The sequence below is a fragment of the Pygoscelis adeliae genome, unplaced genomic scaffold (genome assembly GCF_000699105.1).
Source record: "Pygoscelis adeliae isolate BGI_AS28 unplaced genomic scaffold, ASM69910v1 Scaffold45, whole genome shotgun sequence".
Classification (NCBI taxonomy): domain Eukaryota; kingdom Metazoa; phylum Chordata; class Aves; order Sphenisciformes; family Spheniscidae; genus Pygoscelis; species Pygoscelis adeliae.
The window spans coordinates 12,643,058-12,662,850 of NW_008825114.1; the positions used below are offsets into that span (position 1 = coordinate 12,643,058).

At 38.9% G+C, this 19,793-nt stretch overlaps 1 protein-coding gene across 1 annotated transcript in view; it reads right to left on the reverse strand.

Moving 5' to 3' along the window:
- Positions 1-3,541: 3,541 nt before the first annotated feature.
- Positions 3,542-19,793, reverse strand: part of FRMD3 (FERM domain containing 3) — a 73,159-nt gene continuing 56,907 nt past the window's right edge. Inside the window, exon 12 of the mRNA XM_009328107.1 lies at positions 3,542-5,123. Within this exon, the coding sequence (XP_009326382.1) occupies positions 4,528-5,123 (596 nt within the window). The 3' untranslated portion in view covers positions 3,542-4,527. The remainder of the gene's footprint in view (positions 5,124-19,793) is intronic.

Genomic DNA, 19,793 nt, shown 5'->3' on the forward strand with positions numbered 1-19,793 from the left:
CTACATGATTGTGAAGTAGAAATTAATGCTTTATTGTTCTTCATTGCAATGCAGAAGCACTGAGCGGTGGTTGGTTATAGCAGGATGTTTAGGAAAACATCACAACTTTTGTGATAAAAGTTATGCCACAGCTTTAAATTCCCACTACATTAAGCATCACTTCACAGTGCCCATGTTTTCTGGGAGGGAGCTACGAGACAGGTTGAGGGCAAGCTGTGAACCTTTGTAACATGTAAGATGGAATTGCTGCAGGGAGTTCATCTGGCTGATATGAACAGCAATAACCTGCCTTAAAGCAACTGCAAGCAAGACAGATTCAAGATGTCAGAGCAGCTCCTGCAAATTTCTGAGGATAAGGCTGATGAAGGATTTGCCTTTGTAGAGGGGGAGAATGAAAGACATAAGACTGTGGGATCTTAAAGACTTGTAGTGTGGCATTTAACAGCTGTAACGGTAGAGATCTTCACCGGTCACTCTCTCTCCTTAGAGACTGTTTTCCACATAAAACACAGCTGTAAGAAAACCTACAGCAAATCCAGACAAACAGAAGAGACAATTACTTCCTTTGGGATTTAAACAAAACCAAAACCCAACAAAACAAAGCAAAAAAGTTGAGAAATGTACCTTGACTTCCAGATGAAGTTTCTTGCATTCCAGAGCTTGTGATCTCCAGTTTGGCTAACATGGCTGTTGTCAAGTTCTAACAGTTACCTACAGCAACCATTAGCAATGATTAATGCAGCCTGATTTCTTCAAATGCACATTTGGCATGCCATTTCAAGGAGATGTAATTTTAGAGAAATTTTGTGTGTATCATTATTCAGAAAAAATTTATAACAAATGCTGAATTTCTACCCAAAGTACACATACTATTTTTATAAATTGTGGTAAGTACTTAGAAAGCAAATAATGTTGAGGAGGATACGTGGTATTCTTATATTAAAGAAGGAATGCAACCTCTTTTGAAGGCAGCGTTATAACCTACACCGTTTTAACTGAATAAATAGGTCTACCTGTACTATACAGTCCTGGCCCTTTACATTTCAAATCACCAGAGATCCCATTTAGATTTTGGCACTTTCTATATAGTACGACATGTCTGCATCTAACTGTTCTATGTGCTTAAGAAGTAGCCTTGGTTTCTCTGACTCAGCTCCCCAAAATTATGTTCAATTGCCTCTTTGCAGACTATATGTTTCTTACCAGATGCTTTTGTACTGTCTGAGCTCCAGACCAACTTAATGTAAGCGAGCTCCATCCAAAAGCTGCACAGCTTTGCTTGCATAACGCTCTAGCCAGATCTGCCTACCAAAAGGTTGCAGCCTTATGTCTACCACCAGGGCCTCACTTTAAAACCAGACTTCTCAATTTGTATTCTGTGTGTAGCAATTTTATTCTAGGGCAAATTCAAGACTGTGACTAACTTACGTGGTAACTGGGAAAACCATTAGGCCCTTGGTTAGTGCATCTGAAGCCATGTTAACAACATCTTATTTTAAAGCACTTTCTTAGTGTCCCTCCAGCTGATGAATAAAAAAAAAAAGTATGTAAAAAAACCCTGTAAGAGTCCTAAGACATCTGTACTATATCATGTACTGAGTAATTCTCAACAAAAACTATTATTTATGAAACGTCTTTCACCACAAGAACTGTCATAATTGCAGAAAGCTTTTCTCCAGTGTATTTTTATTAGGGATTCCTGCCATCGTATCAACATACAAAACAATCAGGATGTTGACATATAGAAATGTGAAATTCACTGTACAAAGATAAGGCTCAAGTTACAGGTATATTTTCCCCTTAGTCTCCATGAAATAAAACCATTTTTAATTCTTCCCAGAGTTGTGTTTATAAATGTTAGACAAACCACAAAATAGATTTCAAGTACATAACATTTTACAATATAATCCAAGCACAGACAGAAATACACAATACTGTACCTATAGATGCTCCATAATCCAAGTCTGTCATCCTCACCAATAAAATACTAGACTGCTACTCTCTCTGAATATGCCCAACCATATCATTCTGTGTGTATTACGTGGTCCTGGCCTTTGAGTTATAGGACTCATGATTTTCAGTTAAACTACTTTGATAGACCAGAGAATATCAGGAAGGAAGGGAAGAATTTTAAAAGGCCAGGCCTGAATGTATGCACATGGTTAGTAAAGGCTGGCACATGTGCACATACACACTTGCATCTAACCCTACATAAAACCTCACTGCACTGGACATTTTCTGAGATTATGTTCTCATGCAACTCAGCTATTTTCTGATAGAGTTAAATCAAGCATAACAATAGTCCTGCTTCTGGAGTGCTGTAATTTACAGGGACAAGACTATATTTTTGAGGAGAGAATCTAACTTTTTTTTTTTTTTTTTTAAATAATTATCAGACTTATATAGGAGCCTGTATGGAACCACATCTCCATAGTCCAGCAGGATGCCAGCTCTCACAGCCTTCACCACTCAAAACACCTTTTCCAGCACCTTTGTTTAGAAACAATGCAAGTGAATAATTTCCCGTTAAGGCCAAATGTCTACTTCAGTTCACTCTCCATTTCTATTAGGCTGAATGATTATTACCTCATGGGAAAGGATCATTTAGCTGCAAGTAGCACAAGAAGAAATACACGTCAAGTAACTAATCAATAACAATTCTCCTGGGGAACAGATTGGCAAGGACAAACAAAGACAAGAGAAAAAAGGCATTTGTTTAGTTTAGCCTTTGTTGGTTGGGAAATTAATAGCAATACAGAAGTTTTCAACTGAGAAATGGAACTCCTAAGTCCTGTAACTGTTTTGTCCTTTAAAAACTGGATAAGATTAGAAGGGAAGGAGAAATCCTCTAAGGAAATTGCCATTTTCAGACTAGACATTTGCAAAGGCTTACATCAGAAAACCAAGCAAAACCTGTTTCTCTGATATTGAAACTAAATGAATTTATTCAGTAGGAATTAGAGATATGGTTACAATGTGTTAAATGCACATCTAATAAAACAGCCTCAAATATGTCTCCAATTCATAAATCTCTAAGCAGGAGAAAGACTCTGAGGCCATGACCAGCGTTCCCTAGTTTAAATACGAAATACGTCTGCACTAAGATCGGTGGGGGAGGAAGAATAAAAACTTTCTCCTCTTAAATACAACCTCTGTGGTATATTTGAGGGCCTTGAGATGTTCTCAGCATTGACAAGACTTTACTTAAGTATATTCTCTAAGCTATATTGGAATACCTTTAGATATACAAATCCATGTTACATGAAACAGCATTAGATCATGTAACTGGGCAAAAAAGGGAAAGAGGGTAAGTATGCTGCTATATGTGAAAGGAAGCATATTAGTATGCACAGAAAATATGTTGTCTTACAGATTAATAATAACGGACATCAAGGATGAAGATGCATGTCAAAGTGTTTAAGCCTTTAACTGTGAGTCAGTAGAATACTTTTATGTCAACTGTACAGCCTAATGCTTTGCTTTTAAAAAGGAATACATTTTTCTTCTCTATCATTTTTTAAAGTAGGTCATCCACCTACTGATTTGGCTAGGGTTTTGGCTTTTTTTTTTTTTTTTTTTTTTTTTTTTTTTTTTTGCTACTTACTATTATCTTCTTCCATGTTATGTACAAAAATCTACATTTAAACTGATGACTCACTCTCTTCCAAAACGTACTTGGACTATCTTGTAGAGACTTTCTATAGCACTGATAAAGTTTGAGACGACCTGACAGGTAAGAGGAAGGATCATTACTTTCAGTTCTGCTCACTTCCCCAAGCTTTACAACTGTGCCTTTCAGAAACTCTTATGCGTACTTGGTGTCCTTTCACCTCCCCCAGGCAGCCCCTACTGAACTTGAGTGAACTTTCTATGTATTTCCCAAACCACAGTCCCTCTGCATAGAGCTATATTAAACTCATTCATTCTCCAGCCAGTAGTTTAAAAACAAGTCCTTGCTAAAACACTAAAAACACTCTACATGCCCTTGTGCATTATTCTTACCAATTTGTACATTTAAATAACATCAGAAGTTGTCTTTTGCTAAAAATTTACCAAAATATTTTAAACACATAAAAATGTAAAAAACCAACCAAACAGAAAAACAAACCAAAAACAAAACCCCAGCATAAACATTACTTGTATAGGCATTGGTTAGAAGAGATTGCTGCACTAAGGAGTATATTCAAAAAAGTTTTTCTTTCAGTTTCATTGGATTTAGTGTCATGGATTGAAAGGTTAAGGACAATAAAACTTATTGTGACCCCATCTTATATGATGTAATAGATGACCAGGAAGTCTGAAATGCAATTAAAATAAAGCTTTATTTTGGTTACTGAAAGGTGACTGTATAAGCCTGTAACTAAAGGGGTAATTTAAGTATGTAAAGGGAACTTAAGAACCTGAAGAGTCTGTAATGAACTAGATATGAAGACAGCTACTGCCTGATGGCCCCAGGGGCATTACAGAAAGCTGGCACTAACTGAAATTTTGAATATAGCCCTTAGTTGTATCATATTTATTTAAAATTTAAAAGCTGCCCAGCATGTCACGAATTAAGTTTATTTTGCAAGCCACCCACTGCCTAAGGGGGCAGTAATATTCAATATGAAACTGCTGAAACTCCGGCGTCTGACGGATTTCATGGAGAAAAGAGATTTGAAGGTCCGACTCCAAGAGAACAAGGAGAAGAGGGAACACAAACAACAACAGTCCAAGGCCTACAAGGAGAAGTCTGGAAAAACTCCTCACAAAGGCATTCACCTCTATGTTGCCCATTAGAAAGTCATAGCTCCACCTAAGCGCTCTCCGAGCTTCTTTCAGTTCCTCCTCCTCTGCAATCAAAAATGCATTTTCATCTGCTTCCAGTTCCTCAAATGAATCTGTATCATCTTTCTCATTCTCTACTCTTGGACAGGTATCAAAGAGCATGTCAATCTCATCATCAACAGGGGTGGGCAGCAAGCTGGCACTAGGATTGTATACCAGTTCTGAGATGGTTAAAGGTTCCTCTTTCATCTTCTCTTCCTGTTCAATGGCAAGATCAACATTCTCCCCAGTGTCCTTAAGTGGGGAGATTGAAGTCACAGGTACTGAAATCTCATCTTCCTTTGGCAGTTGGATACCTGAAAAAAGGAGATGAAAATAGTGATCCTAAATTTCTGCCTTCCTGGTGGCAAAATTCAGCCTTCCAATAGTACCTAATAAAGGTTGGAAAGAAGATTCTGCAATCATTTTGCATATTGAAACCAGACCGTACACAATTAGCAAAAGCTCCAGAGGAGGGCAACACCTTTTACAACACTGCAGTACACCAGATCTGCTTAACTTTGTCTGATGCAGTTACCACTAATAATGGTGTAATGCAAAATACAAAACAGAACAGCTCATTTTCTACTGGCAATTGGACTTCTGATGTAAATGAATACCTCATACGTAATGTGAATTGGTGCTATTTGGTGTCCAATTAAAATAATAATAATAATAATAATAATAATAACAACAACAACGACAACAACCCACCTTTATTTCTTTGAGATGAATGAGGAGAAAGTGATAAGATAATGGCTGAGGTTGGGAATTTTTAATAGATTGTGACATTAGGAAAAGACAATAGCTTATCACAATAAATTCATATTAACAGTAGAGATGATAAAAGGAGAGGAAGGTTGACACACAGTATGAGGATTAGGTATCATTGAAACAGAATGAAAATGCCTCACCTCTTAAAAAAGCTCCCTCTCCTCATGTCTCATTTTTCTTCCATTCATCTTTCTACTCTTCATACTCACAGTCTCTTTTCTCCCCTTCCTTTAAACTTCTCTCTCCCCCTTACAGTGGAGTCTTTCTTAGCCTTACTGGTATGCTTGTTTCTTATGACCACACTCTCTGCCCAAGCTTTCTCCTCTCAAAACATACTACCCTTTTTCCAGTCTAACAGTAACAGCAATAAGTCTGCAAAGAAGTCTAGCTGTTTTGCAGCTACATCAACACTGCAGTGACTGCTGTTAGTTGTCAGTTGCATGAGTGGAAGGGAGGAGAGTCAGGCACAAAGCTCGGACAAAGTGATGGGAAAACAGTTTAAATTTGTCTCATGTCCAACACTCATTACCGTCATCAGATGCCATCTATGTGCAAAAGGAACATAGAGCATACACAGTATCATGTACAACAGTAATATGTAATAACACTTAGTACTTCTTGTTTTGTGATGTTAAGCATCTCTCCATTCTTTACTAACAACTAATCCAAATTCAACATATAGATAAGGACAGAGCAGGTAAAACCAATACAAGGTTACATGACTTGTCCAACTAGTAACTCAGGAAATTCATGTCAAAGTACTATTTATAATTCAAATTAGCCCGATTCTTTGATTTCAGCGAAAGATCTCTGTAAAAGCTAATGAATTGACATCATCAAAGATTCATTCCAGTTTTAGTGCAGTGAAGATTAAGGTTCAGAGACTTTAAAACACGGTATAAAAGAAAATGTATTATTACAGAAAAACAAGTAATCAGAAAAGCAGTACACCTCCAGTGCTAATTACACTAGACATATCATGGTTTTCAGTGTAAAGTAAAAGGGTCTCTGCAAGCTCTATTAAAGTTTTTTCTTAAAGGATGGCAAACATAAAAAAAACTAAACTAAACAAAAGGCCCATTATGGTCACTTTGAGACAAGGGAAATAAAGTATGACCTGAACCATGCTATAAGGAAGAGACAGATGCATCACTGCTCTATAAACACGATACAAGACAAAAATTGAAAAGCAAAAATCCTGATCATAAAGACATCTACAATATAGGAAGATACACAGCTTAGACACATTTTGGATCACAATTCTAAGCTACAATTTTAAATATTAACTCAACTATTGACCAAAATTCTGCAAAGAATTTCACTTTGAGATCAGAAGCCTTTTCACATTTTTTCTTGAAAATGTCACTGATTTGTTTTTTTTTACATTATTAGTCCTAAGAACAGTAGATACCATTCACTGTACTGAAATTATTAACTTTGTTCCTGAAACCTACTTTCCCTCTATTTGACTAGATAGCAAAAGAATATTCTTATGCCTTTGGCTAGTGATCATTAAACTAGCAGTAGGCATAACTACATTTCACCCAAGCTGCTGACACTTACCTTTAGACTTTCTCACTGTTCATAATTTTGCATTTCTTGAATGGCAAGGTCTTACAAACTCTATTTTAAATTTCTCCCCCCCCCTTTTGTATCTACCATGACTACCAAGCTCAGGACAGGACATATCCATGAAAATCTCAGTTTCATAACTGATACCAGATTTGTGCACTACCAGGTCACTCAGCAGTAGACCTACCCTGAGCCAGACACAGGCACATGATCACATTTCTGCCAGAGCCTGAAATACTCAGTATTTGCAGAAAAATCTGCCAATACAAAGTTAACATGTCAAAACTTCGTAAATGAAATTAAACAAGCGGATTAATACTTTGTGAGACGGGGCTCCTGCATTAGGAATCTTAAAGCTTGCTAAGACACTTACTCATGGACATATCTGCCATAGTACCCTGTTGTATGCCACAGTGCCTGACAGTTACCACAAAACCTTCCACGCAACCTCTGCAGACCTGTTAGCATGTTCTCCAGACAATCAAAAGGGTAAGTAAGGTACCTGCTAAGTTACCCCAGTTTACAGACTTCCCAAAAATTGGGTGAGCGATGGCTTGTTAATATCTGGTATCTTTAAAATTATACCAAACTTAATACCAGTTGAATTGGGATGAATTATACCAAACTGTCAATACCAGTTGAATTGGGATGAAATGCCAATAAATGTAACATAAAATATACGACATACTACAAATATTTCTAAAAGATGTAAGAAATTACAGAAAACCTGCACTTTAAACCTACTTATATTAAATCACTTCTTGAAAGACGACAACTTTCTGGATCCCCTTCTTAGTGCATGCTTTTATGTGTCATGTTATATTCATTACAGAAAATCTCTTCATTACAGAACACCATCCTCATCACCCCTTCAGTAGAGCATGTTAGCTATTAAAATTTGTTTCTCCTTTTAAGTCTTCAAAATGGCCCAGACAGATCTCTCCCCCTGTAATTTGTTATCTTTTCCTGCTCTCTAGGAGATAAGCTGGCCATGCCTCCAGGTGAGGTTTCACATTCTGGCTAAATCAACCAAAAAGACCATTTCTGCTTCCTCTCATTTCATTCCTGAGCGAGCCAGCTTGTAAAGCTAACCTAGGAAAATAACTGTTTTTCTTCTTGGGTTAGTTCTCTGATGGTTTTTCTTCCTGAACTGGCTTGTCAGATGTTCCCACGAGCGCAGCACGTTACCAGGTATGGAGAGAGAGAGCAGGAGTGCTCCTTTCATCAGCACGTAGCCAGCAAATCTGCATAGCTGAAATGAAACCTTATCCTCAATAAAGAAAATGCAAATGTCTCCTCATTAGCTTAATTTGACTGCCTAGCTAATAATTCCTTGCCTCAACTACTCTGTCCTCTCCTATTACAGCCATTTTAGAAATTCATCACATTTCAGCATGAAACATGTTTTGTGCTGGAACTTATTTTCTACAACAGTCTTTGCATTAACAAATATACTTGCCACACTCATCAAGAGGAGGATACAAACTGATTGAAACTAGACACAACAGTATATGAACACTAAGAGGTAAGAACAGATTTGGGGGGATCTTTCTCCTAAGCATACTGTAACAGCAGGTAAAGCTGGATCCATACTCCGAGTCATTTGACAGTGCGCTCACAATATCTTAAAATACAAAAGCCAAAATTTTTAAACTCTGGAGCCCAGCATTAAGCACCTACACATATCTTTACATACACAAGTACTACAATTTGATTTTCAAATGTGCTTTTCACTTTTGCTTAATAGGAGTAAAAGGTAAGTTGAGCCACTTACTTAGGCACCTCAGTATGGATTAAAGGACCTAATTTTAACCTCCCAAATTTGAGAACCCTGGCCATAGGCCTCTCTATACCTGCTTAGATGCAAGGTCAGTAATATATCTTCATCATGTTTCTCATCATAGAGAGGACAGCTGCAGCTACTGCAAAGAAAGGTCACCCCAATTTATGATTCTTGAGCCTTCTCTCCTTCCCCGGAGTAAATTCCAGCGTGCATAACATACATAGTGAACATAAACAAGAAAGATCATGTTAACTTTCATTAAAACTGTATTTTTCTCAAATAACCGGCAAACTTCTGACTTTGTGATTAACCTGTAGACAGAAGGCAGCAGAGGAACCTTTTCAGATCAGTGTTTTCTGAAGGGGTTGTATTAAAATTGGAATGGTTCGCAGTTCCAAAGCATACATCAACTTTACAGTCCACTTTACTTATGTAAAACATATTACATCAAAGTAACTGCATTTTACATCAGCCAAATACAAGTGTAAATAAATAATATTTTAATATAAAAAATTGAAATTTTTGAATGGGCATTAACTGCTGCTGTTGCAAGCTCATTTGATATTTAAAAAGTTAAATATATAAAGCTTCATATTCCCTCATATTCCCTATAACACAACAACATTTCTCAAGTCAAGGATTGAGGAAACACTTAGCTATTAAGCATGGGCAATGCAAGCCCACAGCAAAGTTCCAGCCATGTTGCAATATACAGATAAGTATGTTGGGCCACTCAGATTTTGATGGTGTCAAAAGACAAAAGTGTGGTGTCATTATGGCACCTATCATTTACAATGCTTGTGCAGGCATAAGAATATCACATTAAAGCACCGAAATTCTACAGTACAATAAATATTCCAGTGACACAAATTTAAGAAAGGAGCAAGTTTTTCAGCTTACTTACTTTTTGGATAGCCTTCACTTTTTGGATAGCCTTCAAGAGAGCCAGTTATCTGAAGTAATAAAACCAGTTTAAAAGAAAAAAAAATCCTCAAAGTCTTCCAATGGAAAAAGAGAATATAAAAGCTAAAGCAAGCCTGAAGCCAATATCCTTTAATTACTCTACAACATTGCTGCAAATCCTTTGCTCCTATTCATACATAACCATTATTTTGCTGCTACCCTTACATGGCTATAATTTTGTATAATTTTTTGGGCTAGATTTTGAGAAGTCTACTGTTTCTTTAGTTAAAATTTATATTGTGTTTAGATTTAAAGGACTATGACTTGAGTATTAAGTTACATTTGAGAAGACTTCTTCCTTCCAGTCTTCATTTTATATTTTTACCAGCAATTTACATTCCATAGATCAGAATTTTTTAATACATATTACTGGAATATCAAGTAAATAAGCTCAATTTTATTTCTTGTATTATATACCTATAGCAAAAATTTGCTCCACTTTTCTGGCACCTGGACAAATTTTACAGAGCCAGAGAGATCTCATTACACTAGCCAAAACTCAGTACTTCCCCTCTACCAAACACTGGGATTGCTCCAAACCTCTAACTTGCTACAGCAGACAGGAACACGAACAGCTGAATAAAACACAAGTTTATAGTGGTCACCTGCTGCAAACATGAACGTGCAAGAGGTCTGACTTAAATGTTGTCAGCTGCTAGTGTTTCTAAAGGGGCCAAAACCAGCAGCTGAGGATTAGCAGGATGAAGGGCAGCCCCAGCGTCACCATTCTTAAGAAGCTGCAGTTGCTGGAGATACAGCACCCCAAAAAAATGTATCCTCTGCTTATTAAAAAATTCAGTTCACACTTTGGTGGCCAGATATACTGCACACAGCTTTACTTACCAGATATGCAAATACAATTACACACCTGTAAAGGCTTTGTATAGTGGAGAAAGGAACAAGTGTGAAGATTTTCTCCTTTTAAACAGAGAACTGAAAAATTAGATATGGTCCAGAAAGAGCAGTGCTGGGAATACTTCATATAGATGTGTGAACAAGTAAGGCCAGCCAGGCTGCAATTAGGACAGTTCATTCATATCCCTTTTACTACTTCCTCTAGAAATATTGTGTATTCTTTTGCTTATTTTCAGCGTGGACAAAATTTATTTGTACTATCAATAGAATGACCTTTTAGAGGGAAGGAGAGGATGACTTTCTCGCATGAGTGCATGGATGTCACAAAGAAAATGTAGGAAAGGGAAACAGAATCTAGAATTGCACTAAACTCAAATATTCCCCTACACAGGATCTACATCAAAGCAGGATCTGCATCACGGCCAGATGTCCAGCCCTCAGAAGCAGGAGGCCATAGATTCCTACCTTACCCACATCCCGTGCCCATAGAAGACACCTGTTCTTTGCAAGGAGAATAAATCAATGACAGTTTATAGTTACTCCTTTTTAGGCAGTGACCTGGCTTTCCCGCTGGCCGTTCCCATTTGTTTTAGTCTTACGGGAACTTCTAGAAAGGAGCAAAGCCCTCTCACAGTTGGCAGCTCACATCAGGTGCAAGCACTGTGACTCTGTGGCATTACAGCTGGCCTCCCAACCACGTTGTGTGTCACAGTGTTCAACTAATGTCCCAGCTAGCGCACCACTGGAGACCACCGCTCCGCTTTTCACAGCCCACAAAGGGCACCCAAAGCACAGAGACAGAAGCAAAACAGAGCATACAGCACAGCAGGCATCCTGGGACGCCTGTCTCAAATCTCCCTCTGGCTTGGAAGAGGCCCACGCCAGAATTGCTGACCCCCTTCCAGAACTAGGATTAAGCAGCGAAAAGGCTGAAGGGAGTAGCAGGGAGAGAGGACTCTGTATCATGGGAGCAAGAATGAGAAGGCAAGATACATCTGTCAGCAGCTCAGAGAAAGGGAAGGAGCTGGTGAAGGGACTGCAGTGACTCAGTGTCTAGCACCAAGCCAACGAGAGCAAGGCTGAAAAGAGCTGGGCACTGATTTGAAAGCTTAGCACCCGAGAAAAGGACAAGTGGGGCATTTCAGCATCCCCACTCAGCAACAGGGTTCTCCCAAGGAATTATGCCCCCTGCCATGGGTTTTGCACAAGCTAACTCCAGTCCTTAGGTTTCATATGCTGATACACAGGTTTTATACGCTGATACGCAGGTTTTACGCATGTATACACCAAAAGGAATAACATCCTATAAACAGTACTGCAAAATCAAGGTTTTTAAGAACCAGTGTGGCCCCAATGCACAAATCTGTTACTAGACTGGTGTCATGTAAAACCAAGATCACTTGTACCTATTTGGAGCCACCATTTAACTTCTGAGGGTTTTTTTTTTCAAATTTTGCTAATAATTTTTGAATCAAGGGAGTTAGGTGCATTCTCAGAGACACTATAGTTTCCCCTGAATGGTGAATTCATGAAGCAAAGGCAGCCAGGAGCCGTTGCTACTCAGAGACAAATCACTGCAAGAAGCAAGTTCTCCCGTATCTGCTGCAATTACTGCTTTCTGATTTTCAGATGCCAAAAGTGTGAGAACATTCTGGTCTTTGCCAGAACATTCTTAGTTAATTCTTCTGTAAATATCCACTTCTGAAATGAAGATTCAATACAAAGGCATAGTTTTATATACATGCATGGAAACTGAAATCTGTCAACTTATATATGCAAAAATATCAAAAGTAAACAGTACCACAGAAAGCACAGAGAAACAAATTTTGAAGTGTCTTACTTCATTAAGGAAACAGAGACATACAGATTGATAGAGGGGCCAATCTATCTTTGGCAAAGGGATTTGGTATAAAAACAAGGAAAAAAACCCCCACCCTTGGTTTTTGTTGCCATCCAAAGCAATATTGAATACTTTTTGTCCCTTGGGTTGCACTCCTGTTATGCGTAGTGAAAAAAAGATCTGAATCAGACTCCTTTTCCTACCCACCCTCCCCCCAATACTATTATTCAGTATATTAAATTATTCAGTATCTAGAAAAATAAAACCAACAAAGTTATGATCTAGCAACCAAACCCACTCAGTTGCAGTAAAATGCTAAACTGTATCCACTACTGTATTCAGCTGACGTTCAAAATCTGCTACCAACCTATCTGCTAATTTAAGAACTATTTAGTTTTGTCAGAAATTATCACATTTTCAAGGTATTTCTCCCCCTCAGTCCAAGAAAACTACAAGGGCAAAATTCCAGTCACTCATTTGTTGACAATTAACAAATAAATCCACAATTTACATAAGATATTACAACAAATGGCATTTAAGTTTCATCTCATTCATTCCCCATTTGCAGCTCTGCTCCTGTCAGTAATTTGTCCTTATTCTCAGCTGTACTCGATGTAACATTGCCATTCACAGCACAGTTCCTTTCCAAGAGACCACTATTAGCCTAATAGACTATTGGGGGGGAGGGAAGGTTTGAGTAAAATAAATGTAAATTTACCAGCCCTTCTGGCTGTGATCTTGGAGCCATGCCGCAGTAATCGAATGCACACTTCCTTGTTGCAGTGGTTAACCATCCGCAAATGAATGCTTCTCTTGGTTTGGATTTTTACAAGACATTTCACCATTTTGACTATTAATTCCTCTTCTCAAAGTCTTGTAAAGGCTCTACCCATACCAGCTTTGACCTTCTATTGAGTTCCCACTGAGTTTTAAGAGACTAACACAAGTCACTCTTAATGAATCAAATGACAAGCTTCTAACATGGCCAACAAAAATATCCCAGTAGGGAACAGAACGAGAGGTTATTTTTAAACATTTCCAAATGCCTCATAACGTACAATACAAACTTCCACAGCATCGAGCTCAGTTAGCAGTTGCTAGCATAACAGCTGAACCACACTCACAAGCATAAAAATATCCAAGGCATCAAAACATAGTGCAGTGAAACAAAAGGCCAGCATTTAGGGTCTGTTTTTCACAAAACAAAATGACACTGTGACCATTATTTTTCTAAAAAGCTTCAATTTGGCCAGTGATGTCAATTCCCCACCACTGCCTGGAAAGTATTTGCAGAAAATGTATAGATAGAAAATGAAAAATCCTATGCTGTGCTTACAAACCTTAGTCACAAGGCAAACCAATGAAATGAAAATGCTTTTATTTCAAGCCTGGAATCAAAACTGACCTGCCTGTGTATAAACAAGAAGAGAAAACTTCTAAATCTGGGAAAAATGTCTCTATTTGCATATGTGCTCCGGTTCCCACTCATGGACAACTATTGGACACATTCGTATCCACCAGAAAGAAGTGTTGCTTCAGAAGGCTCGGAACTATCCCTGTCCCTGTCCAGCAGAAATATGCAGGCTCCTAAAAAAGGCATGACGCATACATGCTGGCTGCTGATAACTTGCTCCAGCTGGAAGCTGGAATGCAACCACGTGCACAGGATCACACTCTCCTAGTGGGAAAGGAGCTCTTACTGGGTCCACTGAAACCACAGAGAGGAAATAAATTGGAAGGAGTGTACTGGGGAGGAGGTAGTCTCTCACTTCCCAGAATACTTACACCTTTAATGTTTATGACATGTTGTGGCATCCGAGTCTTCGTTACCTGACATCCTTGTTCCCTCTGCACCATAAAATCAATGTGCATGCGAGTATGTGCAAAAGAAGGGGGCAGGGGAGAAAGTCCTGCAAATGTGTATTTTACACCAAGTGATTTCTCTCATGAAAGACATCTGCTTCCATGGAGCTTGTGGAAAGCATCTTTATGGTGGCTCCTTTCCCCTGCCTGGTCCATACAGTATGAATATCCAGCAGTGCTCCTTTTTACTCCTCCCTCCTCCAGGGCAAATACTCCTCTCTTCCTTTCCTTCTCTGCAAGCACTTCCTTGTGGGTCTGAGGAAAGATCAAGTGCCCCTTTGCTTTCTATCTCCATTTTGTCACCAATTCAAAAGTAAGATTCTGTCTGCTTTTCTCATCTTTATTCTCATAACTCCTGTAGCAACCAAAAGAGGATCATTAAAATCTCACTAAGAAGGGTTGACTCTTCACTGTGCACATAGTTACAAAAACTGGAAAGCACCAATTCTTAGAATAACCACCAACATGTTCAATACACAAAGGAAAGCCTAATTGAGGACACAAGTGTCACCTGGACAAGGCTGTGAATGATTCCCACAGGAGCACATTCATGTCAATGAATAAACATGTATCATTTATGTTTCATGTGACCATGCTCACGCAAAAGAGAAATGACTGAAATTTCAAGTCTCTGCCCACAAAACTAAGGGAGATTTATGTTGAAATATTGCAGCTGAGTCAGCAACTCTCCGTCTCTACTACTAACTCTAGGCAAGTAAGGAACAGGCTCTGTCTCCTGAGAGAAAGAAGACTTTGCATGTCCTGACATTGGCAGCACGTCCTGTGCAATGGTTGGAAGATGTTTTTCAGCAAAGATTTTCCAGACAAGGAGCCTGCTTCTCTCCTGCAGAGCTGTCCGTGACTCTCTGTGTGCAGAAGAGAGCCAGCAAGGCAATATGTCCACTCTCAGTAACTAATTGGTTTTGCAGCTCTTGTCACTCTCCTCCTTCCTAAATTGCTACTCCAGATATTACACAGCTGAAAGGCTAACGACTGGTGGGAACTGTGGCAGAGAGACCCTTAGCATTCATGCCCCATTACAGAGGAGGCAGAAAACAGCAGACGGTTATATAACTTCTCTTAAAATCAGAAAGTATGATTTACAAAAGCAAAAACAATCCCCTCCGAAAACCAGAAAACTAAAACTAATTAAACACTCTTCAAAACCAGTATCCTTCCTCAGCCAGTGAAAATAGTGAATAGGAAACTTTTATTCAAGCATAATTTTAATGGATTTGTGAAAAGGAAGTCTATCACCTGTCTTCAGATTTTAGAGGTACCTTATTATAGTGATGGAGGCAATGTTCTTTTGTTTGTAACAAAAGTAGTGATCCTATTTTGTAGACACATGGCATGGTAAAAACCTGGAAATCTGAAAATTTGTAAGTAAGTTACGAAGGAAACCTGGCAGAGCTAATTGTTGTTAGCATTAGGTATTGTTACCTTGAAGCGAAAGGTTTGCTTGTAAAAAAGCTGTTTTCAGAACTTGTAGGGCTCAATTACATGGTTAGAGGACTGTAAATCCAACTTAGTTTGTTGAACACAGACATGATGATGCACGCAGTGATGTTAAGATCTCCTGAGGCCAGAACACTCTTTGGGAGACTCCCAGAAACTTGCAAGACAAAGTGCGCAGTAGCGGGAGAAACATAAGATGACCAGACTTCACTCCATAAATGAGAGAACAATCTCAACGTTAAAAAAACTACCAAAAAACTAGTAGAAAATTCCATTACATACAACCTGACCTAAAGACGCTCACTTTGGCCTCTACTAAGTTTAATGAAATATTAGAAGAAATTAATTATCTCTGCAGACCACAGGAATCTAAAAATAGAACTGTTATTTTATTTAGAAAAGCCACTACGAAATCTGATGAACTCAGATTGAACTTACAATTTTTGTTACCATATACACACACACCAGGTGCAATCAACAAACAGGAGTATTGCTTCTGCTAACTTCATGGGGAAAAGCTGTTTGATGCTATATGACACAAGACCTTTCATGATTCTCTCTATCTGATGTATTAAGATAAATTGTCTCTCGTATACAGCAGGTTAAGATTTTAAAAATATGGATGTTGACAAGCTGTGTATTAGTTCTACCCAGAGAAACAGTTAGCACTAAACCATTAATTTTTTCTCCAATAAAAATTAAATGTAAAAACACTGAGCTGTGACCAGGGAAAAAAGTGGATTAGATTACCTGTTATAGTGTTCTTGCTGTACAAAAATAACAGATGAACAGATACTTAACATTATTTTATATTTTACTAGCATATTTTTAACATTTATTTATACTATTATTCATAAGTGGCCAATTTTTCATGTGTTGTTGCCTAAGCTGTACCCACAAAAGCTCCATATGCCTCTGCCCAACAACCAAAGCTTACACAGATAAGAACTCACACACACAGACAGACAACTAGACTGGTAGTAGCTGGTGTGTGCTCATTCCCATACATGCTTGTAAGATGCAACAAAGACTCCACATTATAAAGTAAAGATATCATTCTTGCCAATTAATTGCCATTAATGCAATATTTCTTATACCTGAGTGACACACAAAAATAAGTTTGCTAAAGGATAAGAGCTCTCTGTACACAACTCAGATGCACAGGCATACAATTTCATAAGAAAAAAAATTCTTAAAAATCAGTAAGGACATCTAAAAAGTGTTTAACTCTCTGGGGGAGAAAAAATTGAGGAACATGGATTTTAAACAGGAGGAATTTAGAATGAGTCTGTGCCATCAACTCTCTTTTCTAAAACACAGTACAAGGTAGATCAATCAATAGAATGACTGAAGCATGCTACTTTCACTTTGGTTGCTCCAAAGGCAAATATCAATGTCACCAGGAAAATAATTCATGTATGAAACCTGAGCACACAAGTATCAAGCGACTTAAAAGAAGTTTTCATCACTTTGTCAAAACCACATTAATATCCTGTGACTCAGAGGTGTGGGTTTGCCTTTTTTTTTTTTTTTTTAAATTGGACTACTCAAATACGTGACGTCCTGACAGCATCTGGTGCTGGGAAATCCAAGGACAATGATCCACCACCTGTAAAATAATTGCCAAGTGATCAGGACACACAATAATCTGTCTCACCAAATCAGATGGTGAAAGAAGGCAGCCACACAATTCCTATAGCAATACCAAAAGAAATATAACATGATCAACTGCACATGGAGCAAGGACCACAGAAAGGACCTAATAGGACCATTCAGAAGGACCTAATTTGGCCATTTGTGACAAAGATGAATTTTGCAAGCACGCTTCTGAATACACTTAAAACTTATGTAGCTAGGTGCCTTTTGAAGAATGTCTTTTAGGTTCAAAAGGTAGAAATGATCTCTCCAAGTATATCTGACACTCATACATGTAAAATCTAATTCCATCTGATAACCTTCTATGCACGACAGTAATTTTATGGTTGCATCTTTACACTACCATGCCTCTTTTCTCTTCCTGAGACAGAAAAGACATTAGTGCAAAACAAGAGTCAGTAACAAGGAATATGAAAGACTGAAGAATCTTAAGCAGTAGCAACAAAGCACTGAGAGATGACCTGCAAAACCTAAGGCATGAGGACTTGAGAACAGTTTTTTAACTTGATAAAATATGTATTGGCTGGTGGCCAGTCTCTTAGGTAAGTCACTTACATAACTATAATTTAAAACAGGAGTAAAAGCACATTTAAGTAAAAATACCAATTCAAATCTGGGTGTTTAAATTAGTAATTGGACACCTGTATATGGCCTCTAAGTACAGACTGAAGAATTGCCTCTTGAAGAATGAGACACCAATAGGCAAACTCAGGATATTTTTGCCTGCCATTCTAATAAAAAATAAAATGCCATTACTTGTTTTCAAATCCTCTTGCATAAGTGTCAAGTGCTAAAGTAACTATTACAGTGATGTCATGGGCGTCCAGTATCTTTCTTCCCACAAACAGTGGTCATTTATGACCACGTTTAGTCAGCATACCCTTTCTTACACGTCTGCAAAAACACCGGACAATTTGGGCTTTTTTGGAGGACAGCTTCACTTCAGCATGATAGCCAGAATAGATCTGTAAGATGGAATTTCATATGAGAGAATGGCTGGGCTTTAGTTGTTTTTCAATATTAGGTTGCATTGTGTTTATTTTCCATCTGAAAGGATTATCCTAAAGACAACGAGGCAGGCTGAAGCAGCTCAAAATCCCCTGCAGACTCTGCTATTGCCATCTCTGATGGCTTTCTCCCCTACCAACTATGAAGTAAATAGCACAAAATCTTCCCTCTCACCTGGCAGTTTCTGTTAGTTCAGTTTCATACCTCCCAGGCTCAGCCAACTCAGAGTTCATCTCTCCAGAAGTTTCAGGAAGCAGAGGTGTTTACTCAAGACACCGAGGCCATGATATCTTTGGCCATGTGTTTTGCTCATAATATACAAAGCCAATTTAAAATTAAGAACAAGTTAAGTTTTGCTCAGCTAGAAGACAAAGCTGCACATTCTCCTGAGTCTGCCCAAGGTATGCACAGCTGACAGCACTATTATAGCCAGCTCTGCTAACGAATTGCTTGGGCCCATCTACACAGTACAGTGCAGCACCGTGTGAAGGTCGCAGCCATCAGCAGCTGAAACATCCATATGCATAGGGCAGCACCTTGCAGAAATACGAGCGTGGGTCCTGGAAGCTGCATTAGCCAACCCACGCAGCGTAGGGACATCTGACCTAGGCAGGGCTGCACTGTGCTCTCAACAGCATCTGCAGGCCCTTTAGAAAGCACCCCAGGGTGTCCACCCCAGGCCCAGATCTTTAGAGTGATGCTAAGGCTGTTTCACATGTGCAACACACTAAAAGCAGTTTCCTAATGCAGCTGAGTTGGTCCCAGGGCTAGCTGCCTTCCCTCTCCCCACCTCCTGCTCCTGCCCTTGCCCTTGCACAGGACCTTGCCCGACCCTCTCTGATGTGCCATTTAAAGGCTGAGCCAGCCAGTAGTGGGACACTGTACAGTTAGGGGGTTGTTGGTTGGTTTTGTTGGGGTTTTTTTAATTTTTGTTTTGGTAACAAACAAAAACCTTCTCCCAGTTCACTCTGGGGTGATTAGCGCTGGTGCAAGGGAGAAGATTCTGAAGGGAGAAGATTCTGCCTTCTGAGAGGCACAGAGGCACCCATTTGCCAACCAGCCGCGCTCTCTAGAGAGGTGTGCTGCTTTCTGGGGGCTCGCATCAGGGATGTCACCGAGAGGCTACCAAGCCTTGTACAGTCCACTGACTGTAATCCGCTGCTGCCGTTTCATGTGGGCACCAGTGACACAGCCAGGAGCAGTCTGAGGACTATC